General features: G+C 38.6%; 3 protein-coding genes across 3 annotated transcripts; 2 read left to right on the forward strand and 1 right to left on the reverse strand.

Moving 5' to 3' along the window:
* The first annotated feature begins 874 nt into the window (after nucleotides 1-874).
* On the forward strand, nucleotides 875-4,457 carry LOC112169681 (receptor-like protein kinase 7). Its single transcript, XM_024306736.2, has 2 exons — nucleotides 875-3,625; nucleotides 3,763-4,457. The coding sequence occupies exons 1-2, from the start codon at nucleotides 1,069-1,071 to the stop codon at nucleotides 4,146-4,148; spliced, it is 2,943 nt and encodes a 980-aa protein (XP_024162504.1). The 5' UTR covers nucleotides 875-1,068; the 3' UTR covers nucleotides 4,149-4,457.
* Nucleotides 4,458-5,620: 1,163 nt separating this feature from the next.
* On the forward strand, nucleotides 5,621-11,146 carry LOC112173855 (proline iminopeptidase). The gene is made up of 11 exons (XM_024311542.2): nucleotides 5,621-5,784; nucleotides 5,861-6,051; nucleotides 7,279-7,377; nucleotides 7,466-7,576; nucleotides 7,660-7,722; nucleotides 7,842-7,935; nucleotides 8,420-8,517; nucleotides 9,625-9,726; nucleotides 9,827-9,940; nucleotides 10,417-10,491; nucleotides 10,757-11,146. Exons 1-11 carry the CDS (start codon nucleotides 5,643-5,645, stop codon nucleotides 10,853-10,855), a joined length of 1,188 nt encoding a protein of 395 aa, XP_024167310.1. The 5' UTR covers nucleotides 5,621-5,642; the 3' UTR covers nucleotides 10,856-11,146.
* An 847-nt stretch (nucleotides 11,147-11,993) lies between these two features.
* Nucleotides 11,994-15,712, reverse strand: LOC112173425. The gene is made up of 10 exons (XM_024311046.2): nucleotides 15,482-15,712; nucleotides 14,861-14,925; nucleotides 14,726-14,787; nucleotides 13,571-14,611; nucleotides 13,420-13,489; nucleotides 13,189-13,311; nucleotides 12,975-13,091; nucleotides 12,810-12,896; nucleotides 12,553-12,716; nucleotides 11,994-12,463 (listed from the first exon to the last, which is right to left on the reverse strand). Exons 1-10 carry the CDS (start codon nucleotides 15,489-15,491, stop codon nucleotides 12,184-12,186), a joined length of 2,019 nt encoding a protein of 672 aa, XP_024166814.1. The 5' UTR covers nucleotides 15,492-15,712; the 3' UTR covers nucleotides 11,994-12,183.
* Nucleotides 15,713-24,807: the final 9,095 nt, after the last annotated feature.

Consider the following 24,807-nt stretch of genomic DNA (forward strand, 5'->3'; position numbering starts at 1 on the left):
AATGTTGGAAAAATAAAGGTGGCATCCCATCCGGACCCGGGGATTTAGTTGGGTACATTTGGAAGAGTGCCTGACGAACCTCCTCCACTGTATAAGGTGCACAAAGCTGGTTATTCATCTCCTGGTTCACTGAAGGTCGAATGGCTGCCAATGTAGTGTGGATCGCGTCAAAATCTATCTCCGAAGCTTGGAACATCTTTGAGAAATAGGTAATAACCACATTCTCAACCGCAACATCATCGTCAAACCACTGACCATTCGCATCATAAAGACCATGCAGCAAATTCTTTCGCTTTCTGTTCTCAGTTTTACGATGAAAAAATCCTGTGTTCCGGTCACCTTCTTTGAGCCAAGTAACCTTAGACCGTTGTTTCCAGAACGACTCCTCCTGATATAACAATATTTGAAGCCTATCCATCAAATCTTTCTTCTCCCGCTGTACCCAATCAGAAATAGGCACATCTAGAAGCTCCTCCAACCTAGATCGAATACCGAGCATCTGGATTTGACGTCCCCGGAACACTTGCTTCTGCCACTTATTGAGTTGAATTCGAGTATGCGTTATCTTTTTCGCAACACAAAACATCGGAGTCCCCATAACGTCCGTACCCCAAGCTTCCTTGACCATCCCCTCACATTCCGGTTTCAATTTCCCTAATTGAAACCGTTAAATATTAGAATCAAAGGATTTAATATTTTTTAGTTTTTTTTTTTGGTCAAAGGATTTGATATTTGTCTTTGTCATTACTTACCGGATGTTTTTTTAGTTGAGTCAAAGGATTTGATATTTGTTGTCCTATGTCTTTGTCATTACTTACCAGATGACGGATACGAACTTGGACTAAATCGACTTAATTTATGGAATCCGATCCCTTTATGAATCCCAAGCTTCCAAGCTCCAATCTTTGCGTACCCAAATTCTCTTGCTTCTCCTCTCCACTATGCACAGGTGAACAGCTCTCACGAATGTGAACTCATTCAAAACTCAAAAGCCACCTTTGTAGTACCACCCTGTTCCATTTCCAAAACTGGCGCCACAACCTTAAGCTTACCCTTCACCGGACGGCAATGTCGTTCCTCCGGCAACGGCTCCCTCCGGTTCTTCTTCTTCTCCTCTCTCTCTTATTCCTCTCCTTACTCTCTCCCTCCACATCAACCGAGCTCGACCAACTCTTGAAGCTCAAAACCTCCCTTGAAAGTTCAAACCCAACTCTGTTCAGTTCTTGGAAGCAAGAACATCCCACGTGCAACTTCACTGGGATTGTCTGCAACTTAAATGGGCTGGTCTCAGAAATCAATCTTTCTCAGAAAAACCTTTCTGGCTCTCTTCCTTTCGATGCAATATGCTCGCTCCCACAACTAGAAAAGCTTTCTTTTGGCTCAAATTTCCTGCACGGAAGTCTCACTGAGGATTTGAAGAAGTGTACTAGTTTGCAGGAACTGGATTTGGCTAAGAATTCTTTCACAGGAAAAGTACCTGACTTGGGTTCTTTGAGTCAATTGAGGCTGTTGAGTTTGAATGCTAGTGGGGTGTCTGGACTTTTTCCATGGAAATCATTGGAGAATCTGACGGAGTTAACTTTTCTGAGCCTTGGTGATAACAGATTCGATGAAAGTCCTATTACAATGGAGTTGGGAAAGCATGACAAGCTTTACTGGCTTTACCTCTCAAATTGTAGCATCACAGGTGAAATCCCAGAGGGTATTGGAAACCTGACTCTGCTCGAGAATCTGGAGCTTTCGCATAACCACTTGGTTGGGGAAATTCCTCAGAGTATTACAAATCTCAAGAAGCTCAGGCAACTTGAGCTTTATGCTAATTCCCTGACCGGGAAAATCCCAGCTGGGCTTGGCAACCTCACAAGCCTTAGGAATTTTGATGTTTCAGACAACAAGCTTGAGGGTGATCTCTCTGAGCTCAAATCCTTGACAGGGCTTGAGTCTGTGCAGCTTTATGAGAATCACTTAGTTGGCGAAGTTCCGGAGGAGTTTGGAGAGTTCAAGAACCTTTATCAGCTCTCACTTTACAAGAACAAGCTCACTGGCCCTCTTCCTCAGAAGCTTGGTTCTTGGTCTGGCCTGGAGTACATTGATGTTTCAGAGAACTACTTGACTGGCCCTATACCCCCTGGCATGTGCAAAAATGAGAAACTGATTGATTTTCTTCTGCTGCAGAACAATTTCACAGGTGGGATTCCTGAGTCCTATGCAAATTGCAAGTCTTTAGTTCGGTTACGTGTGAATAACAATTCACTTTCGGGTACTGTCCCTGTTGGAATTTGGAGCTTGCCACGTGTTGTAGTTATGGATCTTTCTATGAATCAGTTTGAAGGTCCTCTGACTTCAGATGTTGGTAAGGCAAATTCTCTATCATTATTACTCTTAGCTAATAATCGATTTTCGGGTGAATTGCCTGCTGCTTTGTCTGAAGCTACCTCATTGGTAACGATTCAGCTTAGTATGAACCAATTTGAGGGTCAAATCCCAGCAACAATTGGGAACTTGAAGAAATTAGGCAGTTTTCATTTAGAACAAAATTTGTTGTCTGGTGCTATACCGGAATCAATAGGCTCATGTGCTAGGATTTCTGAAATCAACCTTGCCCATAACAATCTTTCTGGCCAAATCCCTCCAAGTCTTGGATCATTGCCTAACTTAAACTCCTTGAACTTATCTGGAAACCAACTTTCAAGTGAAGTTCCTGCTACTTTGTCATCCCTCAAACTCAGCCTTCTTGATCTTACAAACAACCAGTTGATTGGCCGCGTGCCCGAGTTACTATCCATTGCAGCTTTTAATGAAAGCTTTGATGGAAATCCTGGTTTGTGCAGCCAGACCTTGAAGAATTTGCGGCCTTGTTCTTCAAATTCCGGCTCTCCTAGCCACCCACGGATACTTTTGTCTTCTTTTATTGCTGGAGTACTTGCTCTGCTTATTTTGCTTGGTGTGTTCTTGCTTTGGAAGCTAAGGAGGAGCAGTCTTGATCAACCATTGAAGAGTAATTCATGGACTATGAAGCAGTACCATGTGCTTACCTTCACAGAGAATGAAATCCTAGATTCAATCAAAGCTGAAAATTTGATTGGCAAAGGAGGGTCAGGAAATGTATACAAAGTACAACTGAGAGATGGGAAAGCACTTGCTGTGAAGCACATTTGGACTTCACCAGACTCCGCTCACCAGAAAACTTATCGAAGCACCACTTCCATTTTGAAGAAGTCTAAATCCAGCTCATCGGAATATGATGCCGAGGTGGCCACACTGAGCTCATTGAGGCATGTGAATGTGGTGAAGCTATACTGCAGCATTAGTAGTGAGGACAGCAATCTGCTGGTTTACGAGTACTTTCCCAATGGGAGCTTATGGGATCAGCTGCACATGAATAACAAGGTCAAGATGGGGTGGGAAGTGAGGTATGAGATTGCTTTGGGGGCTGCAAGAGGATTGGAGTATCTTCACCATGGTAGTCACAGACCTGTTATACACAGAGATGTGAAGTCTAGTAATATTCTGCTAGATGGAGATTGGAAGCCTAGAATTGCTGATTTTGGGCTTGCCAAGATTGTGCAGGCTGGTGGTGAAATGACTCATGTCATTGCTGGGACACTCGGCTACATAGCTCCTGGTAAATTCTATTTCTATTAGTATCTTTGTTCTTATTTAAATTTGTGGTTTATATTGATAGTAACATGTCAGATGAACTAATGATTTTAGTTTATGAGACTGAAATGTGACTGAATTTCTTGATGTTTTGTTGTTCAGAGTATGCATATACCTACAAGGTAAATGAGAAGAGTGATGTGTATAGCTTTGGGGTGGTCTTGATGGAGTTGGTGACAGGAAAGAGTCCGGTGGAGACTGAGTTCGGAGAGAACAAGGACATTGTGAGCTGGGTTTGCAGCAAAATGCAGTGCGGAGAGAGTGAGTTTGAGTTGGTGGACTCGAGCATTGACGATACTCTACAAGAAGATGCTCTCAACGTTTTGAGCATTGCAATTCGCTGCACCGCTAGGGTTCCGGTTCTAAGACCCTCGATGAGAATGGTGGTTCAAATGCTGGAAGAGGCACAACCTTGTCAGCTCACCAGCATAAACATTACCAAGGAAGGTGAAAATAACCCGAAGATGGAGCAGAATTTCCACTACTGAATGTAGAGTAGTTGCAGTTGGAGGTCTGTGGCGTTTTGCTTTGAGGTATAGAGTCAGATTGGTCACCAAGACAGAAAGAAAGCTAATTAGTTTGTGAACTGCAAGAGCTTCCTAGCTAGGAAAGAAGCTCCCAACTACAAAGTTTGGTAGCAGCTGTATCATTTAGATGTAAGCAGATATGTATAGTTTTTGTTTTGCTGCTCATTGAGAGGGGTTAGTCTGTAATATAATTGCACAATGCAATCATTTCTATTAGAAAAACACCCTCAAGGTTGAATGGCTGTATGAATAAAATGTCTTTCAGCTTAACACTTCTATGTGTCATCACATGAATAGCATCTGGGCTAATCCTGTATCATAGCTAAATACAGGTACTTATCATAGTTGGTATCGCTCTTATCTGGGAATCTGGGACAATATCAGAAAAGGCTCACAAAGCCAATAAAGTAGATGAAAACATGAAGTGGTGACTATCACAGTTAGGCACAAAAGTTGAGAAAAAGATATCAGAAAAAGAGATCGCCTATCAAATGCACAACTTTTTCAAGGAAGGGATAAGAAGGCAAAAAGAAAGTATCGATTATGAGCTGGTCAACATTAGTCATTTTAACCACTTTCAATTGGTCCTAAAATATAATCAAAAGGTTTTGATATCTCGATCACTAAGCTTTAGATATAAACTTGATTGTGAACTTCTGCTGTTTTATAAAGACAGGTTTATAGTGAACGGTCCAGATTCATACTAAATAAAATAAGTTACAGTTTAAATGACAATGACATTTTGTCAAAATCTACAGGTTTAAATTTGTCTATATCATTCATACTGCATAAAATAAGTTACGATATGAATGACAGTAGCATTTCAGTCAAATTTCAACAACTAAGAGTTACAACAACTAATCCGTCTTGCATGAGTTAAACTCAGTCTTGCGTGAGTTAAACTCAAGACTTCTCATTTATGAAATGAAGAGTTATGCCACCAAACCAGATAATACCGGGCAATTCAAACTAATTTCCGTTATTTAGTTTTGAATTCCATCATATCCTTTTTTCTCTTTTTAATATATCAAAGGTGAGATAGCAAAATACTTCGGTTACATTAGCGAGTCAGTAACACACTCACCCAATCAATATTCGAATTGAGATCCATGAGGATATCTTAGCAAAACCAGATTAATATATTGCCGCATGCGCGTGAATCCGAATACCCCTTAAACTTGTCAACCACAAACTGATGAGAATTCGCACCTAAACACTAGACATGAGAATTCCCTACTAAACTGCTTCTTAATTCCATCTTATCTGTATTTCATTTTCTTTCTATATTGATTAGATTCCATTTTATATTTGACCTTTTATTTTTATATTTTATATTTATATTTTATATTTATATTTTATATTTTATATTTTATATTTTATATTCTTTGATCATGAAATTACCTTTTTAACTTGGATTGATATGATAGCTTATAACCAAAGCTACTACCAAAAGCAATGACTAGGTTAGTGACCTTGGGATTCTCCCCAAATTCCTTTTCTTCCCCACCCTTCCTTCCCTTAATCTCCACCACCTCCTCCCATTTTCAACTCCCTTCCTCCTTCTCCTTCTCTTTGTCCTCCAAGCTCACTGCTTCAGGTCCCTCTCTCTCCTCTCTCTCTCTCTCTCTAGAATTCGAATTTGACAGGAACTAACTGCTCGTTTGTTATTGCAGGGAAGAGTAATTTGGTCCTACGTGGTTGCAAGACCGAGACGAAGCTACGAGATTCGATGGAATCAGAGAAGGAATTGCCGGAATTGAATAGAGAGCTGTATCCGAGCATTGAGCCTTACAGCTCCGGCTTTCTCAAGGTTTCGGATATTCACTCTATCTATTGGGAGCAGTCCGGAAATCCCAACGGCCATGTCAGTAGCTTTTCAAATTCTCCTTCACTATTTTTTTTTTTTTGAATTTTCAATCTTGTTTCTTCAGTGTGTTGAAATCTTCGATGTCAAAATTGTTGAATTCCAATTCCTCTTTAGTTGGAGAATTTGCTGAAATTGTGGATTCGAGACGCAGGCTACTGTAAAATCTATATATTGCTGTCAATGTAGGTTTGCATATGAGGCTTAACAATAGTAGATTAGATAGAAGTGCTGATCGTAATGTCGAGTTGCGACATTTCTGGTGTTTGTGGCAAATTTTTACTGATTAAACTGTAGGATGGTTGATGCAGGTGGGTGAGAGTGTGGATAGGGTGGGATTAGAGTGATAAAATGTTAAGAAATCGAACGCGTTTAGTGTGGTTGGAACTGTAGAGGAACTGAATGTTAAAAGAAGAGACAGGAAAGAGTCGAGGAGATATCAAGCCTTCAACAACGCTTTATTTATCTAAAAGGCTCTAGTTTGAGAGCTGGACGATGGGCTTAGAAGAGGGTACTTCTTTCTTACAAGATGTGGCTGTTGGCTACTCTTTTATCTTTTTTCGCTCTGCGAAAGGAACTTGATTTTGTCAAGTATAGAGCAATTATAGAGTCATCTAGTTCACTGTGTTTAAGGAGATTGAAAATGTGAGTTTAATTTTGTACAGTTTGTCAACTCAGCTTTAGTTTAGAGTTAGAACCGGCAGTCTCTTCTGCACTCTTAGGAGTAGAAGAACTCACCAAATGGTTGGCAAAAGATGCAGAACCACAGTAAGAATTGTCATCTGAATTGTTGGAAGTAGAAGCGTATTCACCATAAGAGTTGCCAATTGACTTTCCATTGCTTAAGAGCTGGTCCGATGGGATTAGTCCCGGGCGTCCAAAGATGTTACTCTATTCTAACCATGCTGTGGCCACTGCATGAATAGTCTACTGTTACTGAGCTTCTACATTAATTGGTATTTGCTCTGACGCTGTGGAGGTTAAACCTACCTGTGCCAGGTGAAAAAGGGAAATCAAACAGGATACAGCATTCACACACACACACACACACACACACACATATATATATGAATAAATGTTCCCTAGTAAGCATTAGAAACAACATGGATGGCTGTTCTTTAAATGAGATGTGTTGTACTAGTGCTCACACTGTAGTTTCAAAAGTTTTATGTTGTTTTTGTGATGTTATGTTCATTCTTCTCTGTTCTTGTAAATTTTATGTTGCAGCCTGTTATATTTCTTCATGGGGGTCCAGGAGGTGGAACTTGCCCAAATAATCGAACATTCTTTGATCCTGAGTTTTACAGAATCATCCTATTTGATCAGGTTACTTCTTCAACCTTTATGCTAAGTCATTAGATCCATTTTGACTACCCCTACAATCTCACCAAAAAAACTATATCCTTATCTCCAGCGAGGTTCAGGGAAAAGTACTCCACATGCTTGCTTGGAAGAAAACACCACATGGGATCTCATTAGTGACATTGAAAAGCTCAGAGAACACCTGGAAATTCCAGAATGGCAGGTTAGCATTTCATTTCTAATTGGGAAAAAAACACTCATGAGTAAATCTAATTACAAATTATTTTCTTTACTGTGATCATTCAGGTTTTTGGTGGGTCTTGGGGGAGTACCCTTGCCCTTGCATATAGCCAATCACACCCTGAGAAGGTGCATAACTTTCTTCATGTACCATTATTTTATTGTTGGGATCTCTGGTATGGGTCACTTATTTCTATAATTTCACTATATGATACATATATTTGACTATACCTGTCACACTGTTTTAGGTTACTGGCATGGTCCTGAGAGGGATTTTTCTCTTAAGAAAGAAAGAGATTGATTGGTTTTATGAGGGTGGTGCTGCTGCCATATACCCTGATGGTATGTTGCAATTTATTTTCTCTTGACACATACCATATGCCTTCATGATTGCTGTTGGAAATTAGTAAAAGGGAATTTGAATGTACTTTTCATAGTTACTGAAGTTCAAGCAATCCCCGTTTTACAATCTCTGATTCCTTTCCTTTTTATATATCGAAGTCACTAAAGGAAAGAAAATTGTCTAAATGTTAAAAAATGAAAGAAAGAGTGTGGATTGTTAAGTGATGAATGTGGATATCAATCCGCTTTTGTTTAACATATAAGCAGTGTAATTTTGGATTTTTCAAGTCTTGTTGTTGTTCTCTTAGTTCAACGCTGGATTTCAGAAGTTGGCAAAACTATTAAATGACTGCTTGGAATCATAAGAAAAAAAGAAATTTCGTTTTTCTAGTAAAACTACTTGAGAATCCATGCAACCCCAAAATAGACATATATGATTAGTGTTTGAAAGGGCTGAAACTTATGCTATTTTTTAAATATCCAGCTTGGGAGCAGTTTCGTGATCTGATTCCGGAAAATGAGCGGGGAAGTTTTCTTGATGCTTATAGGAAGAGATTAAATTCCGATGATAAGGAAATACAAGTAAGGCTTGCCTGGTTTGGACCATATGCTATTTCTGTATTATCAACATTTTTTTTAACTTCGCTGTGTGAATGAAATGTATGGCTGACATGTCATGCTCTACTTGTGCATATATGAGTATGAATCTTGCCAGGAATTGAAAAGTTTAATAATGTTAGATAGGAAATGATAATGATAAAAGTGTCCTCAATGTGAACTTCAATGCATAAAATACCAGTAGTTGAAAACCATACCAAAGTTAGAACCTGGACCCTGAGTATGTGAACAGTTAACGTCACAATGGAATCTCTATCTGATAAAAATGAATGATGAGCGGAAATGTTGTTATATTTGTTGGAAATCTTCTTTCGTACACCTCTTCCTCTTGTATACTTACCAGGTTGTTAGTGCACCTTCGCATCCCTTTAAAGGACCTTTTAATGGAATGTAAATATTGGTTTCACAGTTGCACACATCGCCTTCACCACAGTTTCCAGAAACCAGCATCCTCTTGTATATCTAGCCGGTGGTCCTTGGCATGCTATTGATGAATCTATTTTCGTACAAAAGTATTGACTACAAAAGGAGATAGATGCTATTAATAGTTTCCAGATAATAGTTTCTCATAAAGTTTCCATTTATAAGAAAAGAAAATAGATAAATGGCTGCTTCATGCATGGGTGGTAGACTGGCAGTTGTTGGTGTTCCATTGGTATCTAGTCATTTGAGAGAAACAAGAAGTCCTGCCATGTGTTATTCTCCTAATTTGTTTCATTTTGTTTTGTGTTGCATGTTTTTATTTTTTTATTTTTTTATAACAAATTGTCCTAATTTGGTTGATCTGTGATTTTGGATTGGTTCTATAATCTATAACTGTTAGAGAGAATAAATCATTGCCTACAATCAAGCCATAACCTAGCCTTCCGTTTCTGTTTTGCTCTGTAACTGCTGTACTAATATCAGTTTAGGATCTACTGTATATTTGTTGCAAATGCACTTAAGTCTCTCTATGTAACAGTAGCATATCTGCTGCTATATAAGCTGTATAAGTTGTACAAATGAACTCAATGAAAATCACATTCAACAATAACTATTATATGATTTTTTAACTCTTTCTGAATTTCTTAGTTTGCAGCTGCTAGAGCATGGACAATGTGGGAAATGATGACTGCACAACTCCTTCCAAATGACGAGAACATCAAGAGGGGGGAAGACGATATTTTTGCATTGGTAGGTTGATTTACTAATGATTACATTGGTACTTGCATAGTTGATTCACTGATAGTTAAAAGTCCTATGCAATTACAAGAATTTGCTTTGCTGCATGCAGGCATTTGCCAGGATTGAAAATCATTACTTTGTGAACAGAGGATTCTTTCCTTCAGATGCATACCTGTTAGATAACGTCGAAAAGATAAGGCATATAAAAACTACAATCGTACAGGTATATGTTTTGTTTTCACTCCATACATGATGACAAGCCCTTGTCGTTTGAATAGAAACATTTAACATTTGCAGACTATGGGGTTGATATTTGGTAGCATAATGATGTATTGCAGTTGCCGTGCTTTTGTAGTTTTTTTTTTATTGACAGTGGTAGTTACAAATGAATGAATGATTCAGTAGCATATTCTAGTCATTGCTATAGACGAGTAGATTAGATCCATATAATCTTATACACAACTTATATGCATCATATGAAGTGTAATATCTATATAAACAATAAAGAAGGCAAGTAACTGAGATTTGGCACAACAGCAAACTTGTATATATGCAATCAACAGCTGTTGCACATTTAGTAAACTTAAAGTACTTCAGATCATATATGCTTATGTATCCTCCTTGAAGTTTGATTGTTAACCTAGGAGCATTCGATGCTGGAGTTGACAAATAACAAATTTATAATGATTGATTTTGCAGGGACGATATGATGTTTGCTGTCCCATGATGTCAGCGTGGGATCTCCATAAAGCATGGCCAGAAGCTGATCTCAAGGTAAGGGAGTAGGTCAATTTTATTGCTGTAAAGTTACAAATATAATACAGAACACACTGGTGTGGGGCATGTATGCATATATAAACTTCCCTCTTGCATGGCTAAACTTATTTAACTTGCGAGCAAAACATGTACTGCAATTGTATGTCAAATAGGGTTGCTGAGGTCTGATAATGTGTAATGTCTTGCATCCTGTGCATTTTCAACCGCTTACACATGACCTCTTATGTTTGACAATATTACTGAATCATTTTGCTCTTAACAGGTAATTCAAGATGCAGGACATTCTGCTAATGAACCAGGAATAGCTGCAGAGCTCGTGGCGGCAAATGAGAAGCTGAAACACATAAAAATTGGAGCATAGGAAGACAGACTAGAATGGATATCAGAGAATAAAGAGTGACTATCTTGTCTTGTGGTACTGTCAGAAAATGTGAAAGCATGTTTCACTATGAGTCCTGATTTCAAGAAGAAATAAAGTTGCGAAAAGTTATAGCACAAGTTCAGTGCATGTAGATTGTTTCTAGTGTATGGTGTGCAGTCCATGAGGGTTCGGCCACCCAATACAGCCCCAATCCCTCGTCTCTGCAGTCTTAATGCAATTTGGTTTGATTGTTATGCTGATGAGCTTTAAGTTGGCTTCAAAACAGAATAATTCCCATGTCTCTTCTTATTGTGTTCACAAGCAGGGAGCAAATAGATAAAAGGTAGACCCGGACATCAAACTCTTAACAAGAACAATATGTGAGAAAAGTCTCCATTTTCTGAATATAATCGAGTGCTGTATAAAGCTAGACTCCATCTAGCATCATAGTTACGGGAACGTGGATATTCGGACAATTTTATCTAATAGTTGATGAGTTCGATAAAGCATTTCACGGTAAGCATAATAAATTAATAAGGAATTAGCACTTCCATTGGCATATTCCATTGGCGTTTTAGTACATTGGTATATAATGCATGTCCAATACATAAATCGTATGGTCGATTAATTGTATTAGCACTTCCATTGGTATGAAATTAACAGGGTGATGAATGGACTTCACAATGCGATTTCACAGTTAGTAGTACTTCAAAATGCCTACAAAGCTAACTAAACCGCAACAAAGATTGATAAACTTATAGTTTAGCAAAGCTAGAACGACTACTGCTCTATAGTGAACCACATAGCCCAACCCAATCCAAACAGTTCATTTTCTTTATCACCGCTCAAACATCACTTAGCTTTATCAAGCAAATTTGGAAGGGTTTAGTCATACTGACAGTGAATGAAGGCGGCTCACGACGAGTCCAGACATCCACATGATTGTGTTGGAAGTACGGAGCTAATGTATCAAATCTGTGAAATACATACTGTACTTGAATCGATGACTGGTATGATGATAAGTTGGCTTCAAGTTCAGGTTTTACACTTTACTACTCCGCATCTCTCTGCCATCAACATCTATATCATACATGCTAATCTTCACTTGAGACAATGCAAGTGATTGAATGGAGAAAAATCATGAAGTATATTGCCTCCGCTCTTTAAAACAAAAGGATACAGTTTAGTCCTATATCATTACAAAGAAACCCTCTTCATGGGGGAAATAAATAATTACTACAAGCCTAACAACCAGAACACATTCAAGCAAGCAAGTACAATTCAATGATATTATTGAACAACAACAACATGCAACCAAGAAAAGCAGCTTAGTTTTGTTGGGCATCAGTAAAGTCGTTTTCTTCTTTCTGCAGCCTTGTACAGTTCTTTGGTACGTGGATAGTGTGAAAGTGTGGCTCCTTTGGAATGGTTGCAGGCCTTCTTCCCCGTGATGATGACTGAGAAGGAGTACGAGCTTTGGTTGCTGAAGAAACACCACATGGTTTTGCTGCTTTCCTGGGTCTTATATTTGTTGATACGCTTTCCTTTATTATACTGAGTTGGCAAGGTGTCTTGGAGGAAACCACAGACTTCTTCTTACTTGAAACCCTGCACAAGGAAAGTCCAGTAAGACCAACTTTCGACAAAAGCACACCATTTATTTACCGAGATGGAAAATGACAAGAGAAACAACTCACCCTCTTGGTCTTGTAAAACTTGGCTGCACCATAGGTGACTTTATTCTTTCCTTCTGTGGTTTTTGTGCGGTCAAAACATTATATCTTTGTGGAGGAGTCATTACAGATAACTTCCGTTCTAAGTCTCCTTTTGAAGTCTTCAAGCAAGTAGCTCCCACCTTCCCCTGCATAATACATTAGTCAAATTTCTATCTAATGAAGCTTCAAGGTCTCATGTGTAATCCATTTTCATCTTCCCAATGACAACATAGACTTACATTTTGATCTGATCGGGTTCTTCTCTTTTCACAGCTACCATGGCTATCACTCTCATATTCAATTTGTCCGAGGCATGTTTTATTTGTCTGATCAAGAAAGAAGGGCATTAGTTTACAGACTTAAATTCTTGACATGAAAAATAAAGTGGGATTAAAAGTCCTTACCTGTATCACATTCTGATGTTTTTTTGTGGACTTTTCTGGCAAAGAGTCTAATGTGATTTCCTTGAGAGGTGCATGAACCTTTTTCTCCGAGTTTGCTTCCTTAAGCATCCCTCTTTCCTGAAAGAACCCCAACAGTTACAGCTATATCCTGGATGTTACTATATCCTGGATGTTACTATTTCATAGTGAACTGGTAAGAGAAGGTTTCACGTACATCAGTTCTGAACCTAAAAGGCTTCGGATTTGTGGGTTTTGGTTTACTATACTTGACCCCTTGAGCATTAGTGGGAGCAGATGTGGAGTTTTCTTTAGGAATCTTTTCTGCTACTTTTATGACCTGCATCATTTTTATGTTTACAGGCATTAAAAAATAAACAAGATTGGAGAAACGTTTAAACTGATAAATCACTGGAAGATATGATATGGTGGTTTTTGTAAAAGATACCTTTTGTGAGTTTTTGGAAGCACTATGGTTACCAAGATTTTTCCTCTTCAAGCCATTACGCTTTTGTTCTCTGCAATTAGATGACAGATTTTCAGCACAGTTGAGGTCCAAGTGAATCATAGAAAACAGAAAGGCTAAATTATGTCAATACCTGTTATCTTCAGAAGTTATACGGTTTTCTTTATCATCCGTATGCATGATCTCATTGTCATGTTCGGTATTGTCCGAGGCTACAGCATTTTCGTTATCATCTTCCTCCATGTGTTCACTGGTCTTCCCCATCCCTGAACTTAACTTTGGTTTATCTTCATGACCATTTCCATCGGTGGTCTTTTCCTGATCACAGTTCACTTCTGAATCATTCTTTTCAGAACTTGACAAGGAGCTAATATCAGCTTTTGAAGTCTCTGATACCACTTCAACTTGATTCTCATTTAAAGAAGATTCTGAACTTTTTCCAGCTTCCAAATGCTCCTCATCTCCATTTATTTTATTACTCTTAGAATCAACTGACTTGGAGAAACCTTCCAAGGAACCCTTCCTTAATTTTTCTTCAACCTTCATATCACTGGAATCATTATCAACCTCTTCATAAGGCCCTGTATCATAACACTGCTTCAAGTCTTTCTCCATCTTCTTCCTCTTCAAGGGCTTTGCTTCCTGCCCCTTACCTTTGTTAGAATGCAATGAATCAAAAACCCGGCTTTTGACCTCTCGCCCTCTCAATTGTTTTCTTGGAGTATCTAAAGGCAATGTCTTGGTATAACCCAATACATGTTTCTTTCCACTTGTGATATCAAGTTTCTTGATGGCTGCACAAAGTTTTCCCACATTACTACCACATTCCGATGAACCCTTGGTTCTCACAGTCTTCTTTGGAGAGTTGAAGACCAAAGCTTTTGCCACAATCCTATTCTTTGGCACCACAACATTTTTGGCTTTGGAGTTCCTAACACTTCGAAATGTATCTGGATTTGAGATGGGTTTTCTATTCCTTGGAGTAGTGAGAGCTTTGGCTACAGAAGATGGTTGCTTTGCCTTAACATTTGGGGTTGTTGCAGTGATCTTAGTATGGAGAGGTCTGGCCTTATCTTTGGCATCAACTATCTTATGAGAGATTGAAGAAATCAGGGCCAACCTTGAAACTCTAGGCTTAGAAGATTTTGCAGGAGCCGTAAGTGGGCATTTCAAACTAGTAAATAACAAAAAAGAGTTTAAATGATATTAGTAATTTCATCGATCAGAGCCAAATTATAACAGTAGCAAAGGACTTGGAATTAGATTATTGAAGGCTCGGCATATATACCTTGGCGACTTTCTGTTGAGTGCTTTTCGAAGTTTAACATTCGGACTTCTTGCTGCCATAACCTGTAAAACCCAATGTTATCATATCGAACTAAAGTGATTTATGTGATCCCAATTGAAATGTGATACAACTCACCCTAAGAACAAAGTTCTTGTATATTGCTTCAGAGTCTAATTCTTCTTCATGCTTCTGATCACACCCTGTAAACCACCACCCACATAACATTCATCATCAGACACAAAGATGGTTCAAAATGGGTCGAAATTCAATGGCTAAGAAAATCCATTCTATTTGCACAATTAGGCCTCAGTATTTTCACTGTGATTCTGAATTGCACACACAATGTCAACTGGGTCAGTATTCAACTCAAATTAGTTAATTTCTTCATTTCCAAATAAAATCATTTCTCTACTTAACCAACCAAGAGCTCAAAAATCAGGCTATCATCTAAATTGGATGATATAATCACAGTGATTCTGAATTGCATATACCATGTCAACTGGGTCAACCATCAAAGATTGACCTCAAATAACTGATCTTTTAGTAACTTCATTCATTAATTCCTAAACAATCATTACTCAATTTCCCTCAGGACCCAAAATCACAACAGATCAAATGCAAAATCGATCGAATGCAAAACAGATCATATAAAGAAGAAAAAGCTGACAGTGACACGAGGTTCAATTCAAAGCAAGAGCTTGTGATAAGTAAATTAAGGGAACATAAGAGTTGTGGGGTTTAGAGCGAAACACGAACCGACGCGCATGCAGAACCAATAACGGTCGTCGGGACAGAAGTGATCCGGTGTGGTGAAGTCTACGAACTTGGGGCCTCGATCTCCTCGTAGAACTCGTCCCCGCCTCCTCCCTGGCCGTTGGTCTGAACAGGCTGAGGTTCTTCTTCCATACCCACAAAACAGAGAGAGAGAGAGAGAGAGAGAGAGAGTTTGGTGTGACTGGAAATTATGGAGGTGAGGAGGAGGAGAGAGTTAAGTTTAAATTTGGAGGATTCTGAAAGTAGCCGTTGGGAAAGGTTCTCATTTGCGGACAAGGAGGTCACCGTAACGGCTTCTCAGGGACTTTTCAGTAATTTGGGCGCAGAAGTCTTTTCCATTGGCCACCTGTCACATCTTCCAATGCAAAACCCAAACCCCCATTTTTTTTTTCGTCCGTCCTATTAGTGGCTCTCTTCGTCTCACTGGAGGGGGAGTCCGTCTTTCTCCTTGTTTTTCAGTTCTGTTCTCTTCGTCTCTCCCACGTTCTCAATTTATCTTCTTCAAAAATCTCTTAATCAAGCTTATTGCATGCCCTCAGCGAACTTCTTCATCTCCCTCATCAAATCGACACCACTTTTCATTTGTAGAAATACACCCGAGAGCCAATGGCGCACAAAACAAAAAGGAAAAAAAAAAAAAAAAAGAGGCAAGTTTTTCCTTTCAATGCTTGGACCTCGTGTATAAAGAAGAATGGGCACAATGGAAATATAAAGCTTTAACTTTAATTCATAAAGGCAGTTCTTGTAGAAAACAAAGATAGCTTAAAAATAACTCACTCCAATTTGTAAATAAAACTCTAAGTTTTAATTTTAAATATAGCAAATTACCATTAGGTACAACTTCAGCACATATATTACCATTAGCAGACTTGTTTTTTTTCATATCCCTTGCGGTACTGTAGTTGATCCATGCGCAAGCCTTAAGCCCATGCGGCCTTTTCCTTCCACTTCTAAATTGGTTTCTGTTAACATATAAATTACCAAACTGACCTTTGCAGAGTTGGTGTGATTTAACATTACTGACCTTCAATATCATTCTGAAGGATACTTCATTCTTATCTTTGTTCTTTTATTTGATTGTATTGTTTCTCTCTAGAGTTCAATTTGTTAGCTAATAAGTCATTATACATCTACATATACTGAATGATTGAATGTGTCAATGAGCTTAGTTTTCTCTACCATAAATCAATCTCTTCCCACCCATTATTACATGAAATAGAGAATTGATCAGTAACCAAGTGTTTCAAGCTTGAGCTGAGAAAACTGATATTAGATATAAATAGAAAAATAGGATATAGAAGCTCAAAATTTGATCATGATCCGCAACGGTCAACCTAAATTCATATAACTTTAAACACTCATCTAATAGATCTGAACATATAATCCCCAAAATTTCTTCAACTTTCCCTAATCTTCTTTTTGATTGTTGTTCTGTAGGTGTCTAAGGTTGTCCAGAATGCATGTGAATTGCATTTATATTGTATGTAATTGGGTCTCTGTGCTCTTATCTTCTTTCTTTAAGTTGTTGTATCATCTTCTCTAATTGCAGCAGCCTTTCTTTATTGTCTTTGTTTGAGTACTTGTTGCTCCTTCCACAAGTGCTTTCCTCTTCCTCTTTGCTGTTGCGATTAATCTATATGTATGATATGCTAAAATATGAGTATTGACCCTCAGTAGAACATCTTCATGAAAAAATACTGACCCTCAGTAACTTACTCATTAAATACTGACCCTCAGTAGCTTACTCATTATCCATGTATCTAATCCTATCTATGTTGTGATAAAACATGAAAGATAAATTTTAAACAAAAAGAAATGAAGCATTCTTAAGCATAGCAATCACAAACTAGTCACACATGTTGCACCCAACATAGAGGACTAAGAAGGAACACAAGCCCACTACTCAAAAATCAAATCTTTAGTATAGATGTTCAAATTTCAATCAAGATGAGCTATTTTGATTAGAATACAAACATAACAGAGTAATAATCAAGCAAAGCTGCACACAAATTTCACCCAAAGCAGGCAAAGCTAAGAAGGCTTGAACACAAAGCAAAGGAAAGTATCAAAAACTATAGCTATTGACCCTCAGTAACTTATAAATTTCTTAGGATATATATAAAATGGCATCAAATTTAAAGTTACTGAGCCTCAATAGGCTACTTACCCTCCTGAATGCACAATCATGAGGTACAAAGATAAGAAATATAAAGAAATCATATCATGCATCCCACATTATCAAACCAATGAAACATATATATGCTAGAAATCAGCAGCTTTAATGAAATTCTGAAGCTATTGAAACACATTCAAAGGATTGATAAGATGACTATATTAGGCTGAGCTATCTAAATTCATAAACAGAGGCATGCCTTTGGATCAATGCAGATTTCAAATAGGAAACCCAACTTGCCTTACACAAAATTACTAATAAAATTGCATAAAACACAGTGAATGCAGCATGCACTCAGTTACATTACATCATTCCACTCTAGCATATACCACTCACTATTTCAAACTAATTCTATAGAGAATTGGACTTTGTGATTGGCGCTACTAATCCTCAATAGGCTATTGTTCCTCAATAGACTACTAACCCTCAATAGTTTACTGATCCTCATCAATATGATTGATAAGCTGGCTTGTCCTAGAAATAGATGTACTAAAGTTTATAAAGATATTCTTCCACAACTCAACATACATATATAGCCTATAAGAATGCAAACAACCTAATCACAAACAAAAGAGCAGAACAAAATATATCCAAAACCAGAAGTTGTTCTATACATCAGAATGAAAATCAATAGCAACAAGAATGAAATAGAAAAGCATAATAAAGCTTGATAATTCATCAAGAAAGATGATATGCTTGTCAAAATGTCATTGTTACAAAGCATTGTCAAAATATCAACAAAAAAATGAAAAATTACTCTCAATAGAATTAGTTCCATATATGCATCTCTAAGGCAAAAAAACACTCGGTGCTTCACTTTTCACTAGATAAATAGATGATAAATGCAATCCAAGATTGTAATATGATAGCAAATCACAAGGATTAGTATACGAGCTAAAATAATCAATCGAGATCTGAAACCATAACTTTCTATGGATCGCATGAGCACAAGAGATAAAGAGATCTACAAAATTCAACAAAAAGAGCACAAAAATCAAAGACTATAGCTACCGACCCTCAGTAACTAGAAATTTCTTAGACTACTGACCTTTAAGGCATCAATCTAAGCTACTTATTCTCAATAGGCAACTGACCTTCAAGCCCTAGCCTCTCTGTGCCTAGCATCGCAGCCCAGCCTCGCCGTGCCTAGCTTCGTTGCGTCGAGCTTCACCGCCTTGCCTCGCTGCTCCTAGCTTTGCTGCCTCGCCACCTAGCTTCATTGTTGACCCTTACTGCTGAGCTTCGAGAGGCCTAGTTTCACCGTCTTTCTTTGCCGGAGTGGAAGAGAGGTTTTGATTTTGGGAGAAATTGATTTGACGGGTTTGGTTTTGGGAGAAAACAGATTTGAAGGTTGTGGCAATTGTCGTAATTAATCAGAAGTTGTGATGTAGAACAGATGGCGGTCCAATTTCAAGAACAATTGGATCGTGCTAAAGGTGGAAACCGAAAAGTGACTAGTAGACGTGAAATGGGCCTTCGGAGTCCGATTGGGACGCACTTTAGCTTTCCGGAAAGGGAATCGCGCCAGAAATCAAACTTGTTGCTATGCCACGACGTGTGACCTTTTTCGGGCTTTCGGGGTCGTTTAGGGCCTCAAAACTGCATTTTTCTATTTTACCCGTTTTTGGTTTTCTTAGTTAATTTTGGGTTGTTTTCGTTTTTATCCATGGGCCTTAGGGTTTCGTTGTTAGTCGCCCTAGGGTACTTTTCTCTTATTTATGCAGCCGCAAGCGGCTGCAGAACGCATCTTTCATCTTTTATCAATTAAATTGAGATTATTCTCTTTTATCTCTGGTGGACTCCAGAATCTTTTGCTTAGGTTTATTGCTGGTAAACCTAGTTATCAATCCGACTGCGTCAATTTGATGTGCCCTTTTATTTTTGGGTAGACGGCCCATTACTGTGTAATCACCGCATGGGTCACAGATTTTGAATCTTGCTTGTGGTAATAAACTATAGCCCATTGTAGTTATTGGTAAAAAGCTCTTTTAAATATAGTCCGGAAGAAATGCTTTGTTAATTGCGGTTCAGTGACTAGGCATCCACATTAGCTTAATTTCCTATATTAGCATGATGAGTCAACTTCCACTTTTTCACATATCGAATTTGGGAAATTTTATTCGCACATCCCTAAATACTTAATACACCAACCCATTTGATTTCTTATTCTATCATTTTATTAAATACACCACTCAAACTACCTAAATTATCCTCAAATCTCAAAATTCTATATAAAATCACTATATATAAATCAATATTAAAATCATCATGCTAAACTTTATCATAATCACAACATTCTATATATATCATGATGTTTAAATGCATTTAATTATCAGAATCATCATAATAATTTTAATTTTCTTTCAATTATTATCATGAGACCTGTATAATCTTAACAATTTTGTCATTCAAAATTGCTGGTAGTCAAAATTGTTGAAAAATAATCAAGAACACATGAAGAGGATCCCAACTAGGTTTATAACTACATTGTTATTATTTTCTCTCCATTAGTTATCATGAAACAACATATACAATCATAAGGATTTTGTAATGCAAAATTGCTAGTAGTCAAGCTTGTAGAAGAAGATTCCAATAAGGGTTTATATATATCATACTAGGTTTTATTTTCTTTCTATTAATTACCAAGAAACAATATGAACGATCATAAGAATTTTGTAATGCATAATTGCTAATAATCAAGCTTGTCATGAACTCATGACAAAGATTTCAACTTGAATTTATAACAATATTAAAAGCTATTAAACATATTCCAATTATAGTTCCTTTTCTAATATGAATGTCTTTTCAGTCATTTCATTTATCCATATAATCTGATTGTAAATGTAAAAAAATTAGAATGTGTATTAAGTATTTAGGGATGTGTTAATAAAATTTCTCATTGAATTTACCCATAACAATATTACTCAAAACAATCAATAATTTATGAGTTGTTTTAGAGAAACTGAATTTGAGAGGAATTTGCTATGTGTTCTCATTGATAATAGGGGCCTCTTTATATAGAGGATTACAATGCATAGAATCTCAATCATACAAGGAAAGTAATTCTATATTGATTAGGATTCTAGATCCTTCTAATTAAATCTATTACCACTAGGTCAAGTAACCTAGAGTTTGGGCTAAACACAAATTAGGTTTACCTTGAACACTCCCCCTTGTGTTGCCCAAACGCGGTGCTTCTCTCGTTGCCACGTTAAAAACCTTGCCGAGTAACAGAAACCCAGTGGGACAAAAATAATCTCGGTCGAAGGGGAAACAGAGCACAACACACCTTTCACGTTTTGAGAGGTGAACATGTAGACATCTCCTCCTGATGTCTGCGCCTCCCCCTGATGACTACGATCATGGGAGTTCAGATAATTTTCGCAAGCCAATTCTTGCCACATGTTTCTCGAACATGGATTTGGGCAATGACTTAGTAAACAAGTCTACCTCACTGTCCTCAGATTGAATCTAGTTCACTTTGATCTCGAGGAGAGTCTGTTGTTGCTGATTGTGCTTGGTGTTATCACTTTTGATGTAGCCTTGCTTCATTTGTTCAAAACAAGCAGCATTATCCTAAATGCTCGTAGGCTCATCTGTGGTAGACTTCAGACCACAATTGTTCGAACATGCGTAACTATGGATCCAATCCATATACATTCACGAACCACTTCATGAAAAGCAATGATCTCTGCATTGTTCGAAGATATAGCGACTACGGTTTGTTCTGTAGACATCCAAGATATCACGGTCTTTTCCCATGGTGAACACTTAACCGGATTAGGAATGACCTTTGTGTGGGTCAGAGAGATACCCAACATCAGCAAAACCCTCCAAAACACATGTCGTTTTGGGATGGGGATAGAGAACGCAGGCCAGCGTTGGCGGCGTTTCTGGTGTGTGATGGGTCCGAATCCATCATCTCTCTATAGGGATAAAACAAGCCTATATCATTCATACAACTCAAGTATCGAAAGATATTTTTTACACCAATCCAATGGCGTCGCGTTGGCGCAGAGCTATATCTAGCTAACAAGTTCACAACATATGAGATGTCCAGTCTTGTGCATTGGGATAAGTACAATAATGCGCCTATTGTACTAAGTAATGCACTTCTGCCTCTAGCACATCTTCGTCATCATCCTTTCGACGAAGAGGATCCTTTTCAGGATCAAGACTACGGATGATCATGGGTGTGCTTGAAGGCTTGACCTTGTCAAAATGCCTAAGCATCTATCGACACGATGCTCAAGTTCCAAACCGAGACATAATCGTGTTTTCCCAAAATCCTTCATCTCAAACTCGGATTTCAAGTGTTCAGCGGTTTCCCTTAACTCTTTAAGGGCTTCTAATGAAGATCATGTCCAACATGAACCGCGATAGAATCTGAAACTTGTTATAGAAACGCGTGAGCATATCCCTTCCCAATCAAGTAGTCACTTTAGTGAGCGTTTCAACCTTATTGTAAACGCGCTCCATGGTCTAGAGCCACTTGACTTGGGTAAATGAAGTTCGCCATGAACCTTCATGTATATTCCGTATCTAGATCCCTATAGAGATACGTAGTGACCATATTTGTAAGCTGCATGTTCAGTTATTTGGAAACTACCAAACTGACAGGGTAGTGGAGTGCAATGACATCCATTACGAGAGAATATGTCTCATCGTAGTCGATTCCAGGGCGTTTTGTGAGAAGCCTTGTGCCATAAGGCGAGATTGCCATCTCTTTTTCTCATCACGCTTTCTAACGAAGACCCATTAGTCAACAGGTTTTATGTTAGGAGGTGTTGGCATCTCTAGCTCGAAAACCTTCCTCTTCGTTAGAGAATTCATCTTAACCTGGATCGCATCTTTCCATTTAGGCCAAAAACTCTCTACGTTGGTATTCATTCATCAACGGAGCGTGGTTCGATATCATCTGACTCAACAAACTCATGCGCAACGAAATGCGCAACTACATCATCAATTATGATGGAGTTTTTATCCCACGTCTCATGTACACTAGTGTAAGTTTCATAGAGCTCTATATTCTCAGGAATAGGTTTTGACGTTGAGGCGTCCCCCAACGATAACCATAACCCGAAAGATTCTCATGAGACGAATTTTGAGTCTTGATGATCAAAGGATTGGAATGTGCCAAAGTATCATTCGAACCCACGGGCCTCTCCACGCATCCTAGTTGGGGCCATGGTCTGTAACGCCATAGTGCCACTCTCTTTGGCATTGGCGCCATGCCTACCTCCGTGTAGGGTGGCGCTACGTCCTCTCGTAGGGACGTCCATCCTTGCAGGAATGTTTGCAGCATATTTGTGTGATCTCGTCACTTTAATAGGGATCAAGATGAGACATAGTGGGGACAGACTACGACAATTCCTGTCGTTCCTGTTGAACATTCGTGTTCTTATCTCCCCCTAACGACGGGAAGACTGTCTCATCAAAGTGACAACCCGCAAATCTAGCGGTAAAGAGATCACTTTGCAAGGGCATTAAGTGGCGGACGATTGTTGGGGTCTCAAATCCAACGTAGTTGCCCATTCGTTTGTAAGGACCCATCATAAAGCGCTGTGGTGGCGCAATTGGCACATAAATGGCTCACTCAAATGTGCGTAAGTACAAAATACGTGTACCCAGTCACTAGCTGTAACGCAGAGGTACATTGAGTGGCGGTAGGTCGTAGACGAATTAGCATAGCTGCATGCTATATCGCATCACCCCAAGCGGATGTAAGAAGATTGGTGCGCATTACCAATGTTCGGACTACCATCGTAGTCATTTCGTGAGACCAATTGAGTGTGAACATGGGAATGTGATGTCCAATATCAAGCCCATTGCAATATCTATCGAAAGTCTTCGATGTAAACTCACTAGCATAGTCAAATCCAATTGACTGAATAGGATGATCTGGGGAGTGAGCCCGTTGTCATATGATATGTGCTAGGAGTGTAGCATAAGTAGCATTTATAGGTGGACAATGGCACAACACGTGACCAGCGTGTTTTCTTGTCAGCCAACATCATGAAATATTTAAGCGTCCGCAAGTTGGTTGAATCAATCCACAAAATCCCTACGGATTCTTTGTAAGAACAGAATAAGTATTTGCATATCCTGTGCGTAGGACGGTCTCAGTCCTAATTTCCCGAAGGAACTGGCTTAGTAAAACGAGCGAGAGGCCTTAGAAGCAACCATTGAGTATTTTGGTTAGGCCTGAGCGTCCGAAACGCTATGTGAAGCAAGTTGGTGATTACAATATCACCTGGGGCGCCATCACCATGATGGACGCCATCCATGGCATTATGGATAAGGACTGCGCCAGCCCTAGGCTGGTGATGGACGGAGGCAGTGCCCTAGGCAGCTGTGTCGGTCACACTTAGTCTAGAAATCAACTTTTGATTCATGCTTCGTTTCGCTCGAAAGAGATGATGTCCATGTGAAATCTTTTGTAGACGGATCATCATATCATGACTAGGATGATCTATCCTATCGTGACAAAGCCAATATGTGTCTAAATCCAAGAGATCTTCTCTCATAACTTTATTGGATTTAATAGCTCGAATAGTGACATAAAGTCCACTAGAGAGACACATAAACTTCTCTAAGATGCGTCTTTATTCGTAATCATTAGAGGTAATGCAAAGGAACTCATTTCCGTTCTCTACATGCATGTTCGCATGGAATTCGTTGGCTATTCATAGGGTACGATTTACCCTAAGAGCGTAGAGAGTTTCTGTGACAACTGTAATTAAGGTGCCATTTGGCAAGTGGAACTTGGGCTATTCCATGTCCTTGAATTAATATTGATGGCCCAGCCATCGTAGTCACAAAGTAATATGCTCAGAATCAAAATTTGAGTCATAATGAAAAGAACTCGAAATTTTATTCATAAGCCAAAGGAGTACATCATTGTTTCTTTGATCAAAGAAAATCTAATCCAATAAAAAGTAATATGGCAATCGCCTACATCTCTTGGAAAATAAAGACTTAAACAGAATTGGCGATCTATTGATCCCAGCCAGATTTGTAGTCTTCAACCCTTCACTCTAGATCATCTTCTTGATCTTCTTGTTCCACATAGTGAGCTTCTCTCGCTTCACAATATGCTTTGTAGGCGGTGACAAGTTCTTCACGAGCTCTACAA

The sequence above is a fragment of the Rosa chinensis genome, chromosome 6, assembly GCF_002994745.2.
Source record: "Rosa chinensis cultivar Old Blush chromosome 6, RchiOBHm-V2, whole genome shotgun sequence".
Taxonomy (NCBI): Eukaryota; Viridiplantae; Streptophyta; class Magnoliopsida; order Rosales; family Rosaceae; genus Rosa; species Rosa chinensis.

Excerpts from the sequence above, each read along its gene's own strand:
- LOC112169681 (XM_024306736.2), top strand. The coding sequence starts at position 1,069 with ATGTCGTTCCTCCGGCAACGGCTCCCTCCGGTTCTTCTTCTTCTCCTC. Across the intron at positions 3,626-3,762 it reads ACTCGGCTACATAGCTCCTG|AGTATGCATATACCTACAAG; the intron begins GTAAATTCTATT and ends TTTGTTGTTCAG.
- LOC112173855 (XM_024311542.2), top strand. The coding sequence starts at position 5,643 with ATGACTAGGTTAGTGACCTTGGGATTCTCCCCAAATTCCTTTTCTTCC. Across the intron at positions 7,723-7,841 it reads GCCAATCACACCCTGAGAAG|GTTACTGGCATGGTCCTGAG; the intron begins GTGCATAACTTT and ends ACACTGTTTTAG. Across the intron at positions 7,936-8,419 it reads TGCTGCCATATACCCTGATG|CTTGGGAGCAGTTTCGTGAT; the intron begins GTATGTTGCAAT and ends TTAAATATCCAG.
- LOC112173425 (XM_024311046.2), bottom strand. Across the intron at positions 12,897-12,974 it reads AACATCAGAATGTGATACAG|ACAAATAAAACATGCCTCGG; the intron begins GTAAGGACTTTT and ends TTTCTTGATCAG. Across the intron at positions 12,464-12,552 it reads AGTTTTACAAGACCAAGAGG|GGTTTCAAGTAAGAAGAAGT; the intron begins GTGAGTTGTTTC and ends TTCCTTGTGCAG.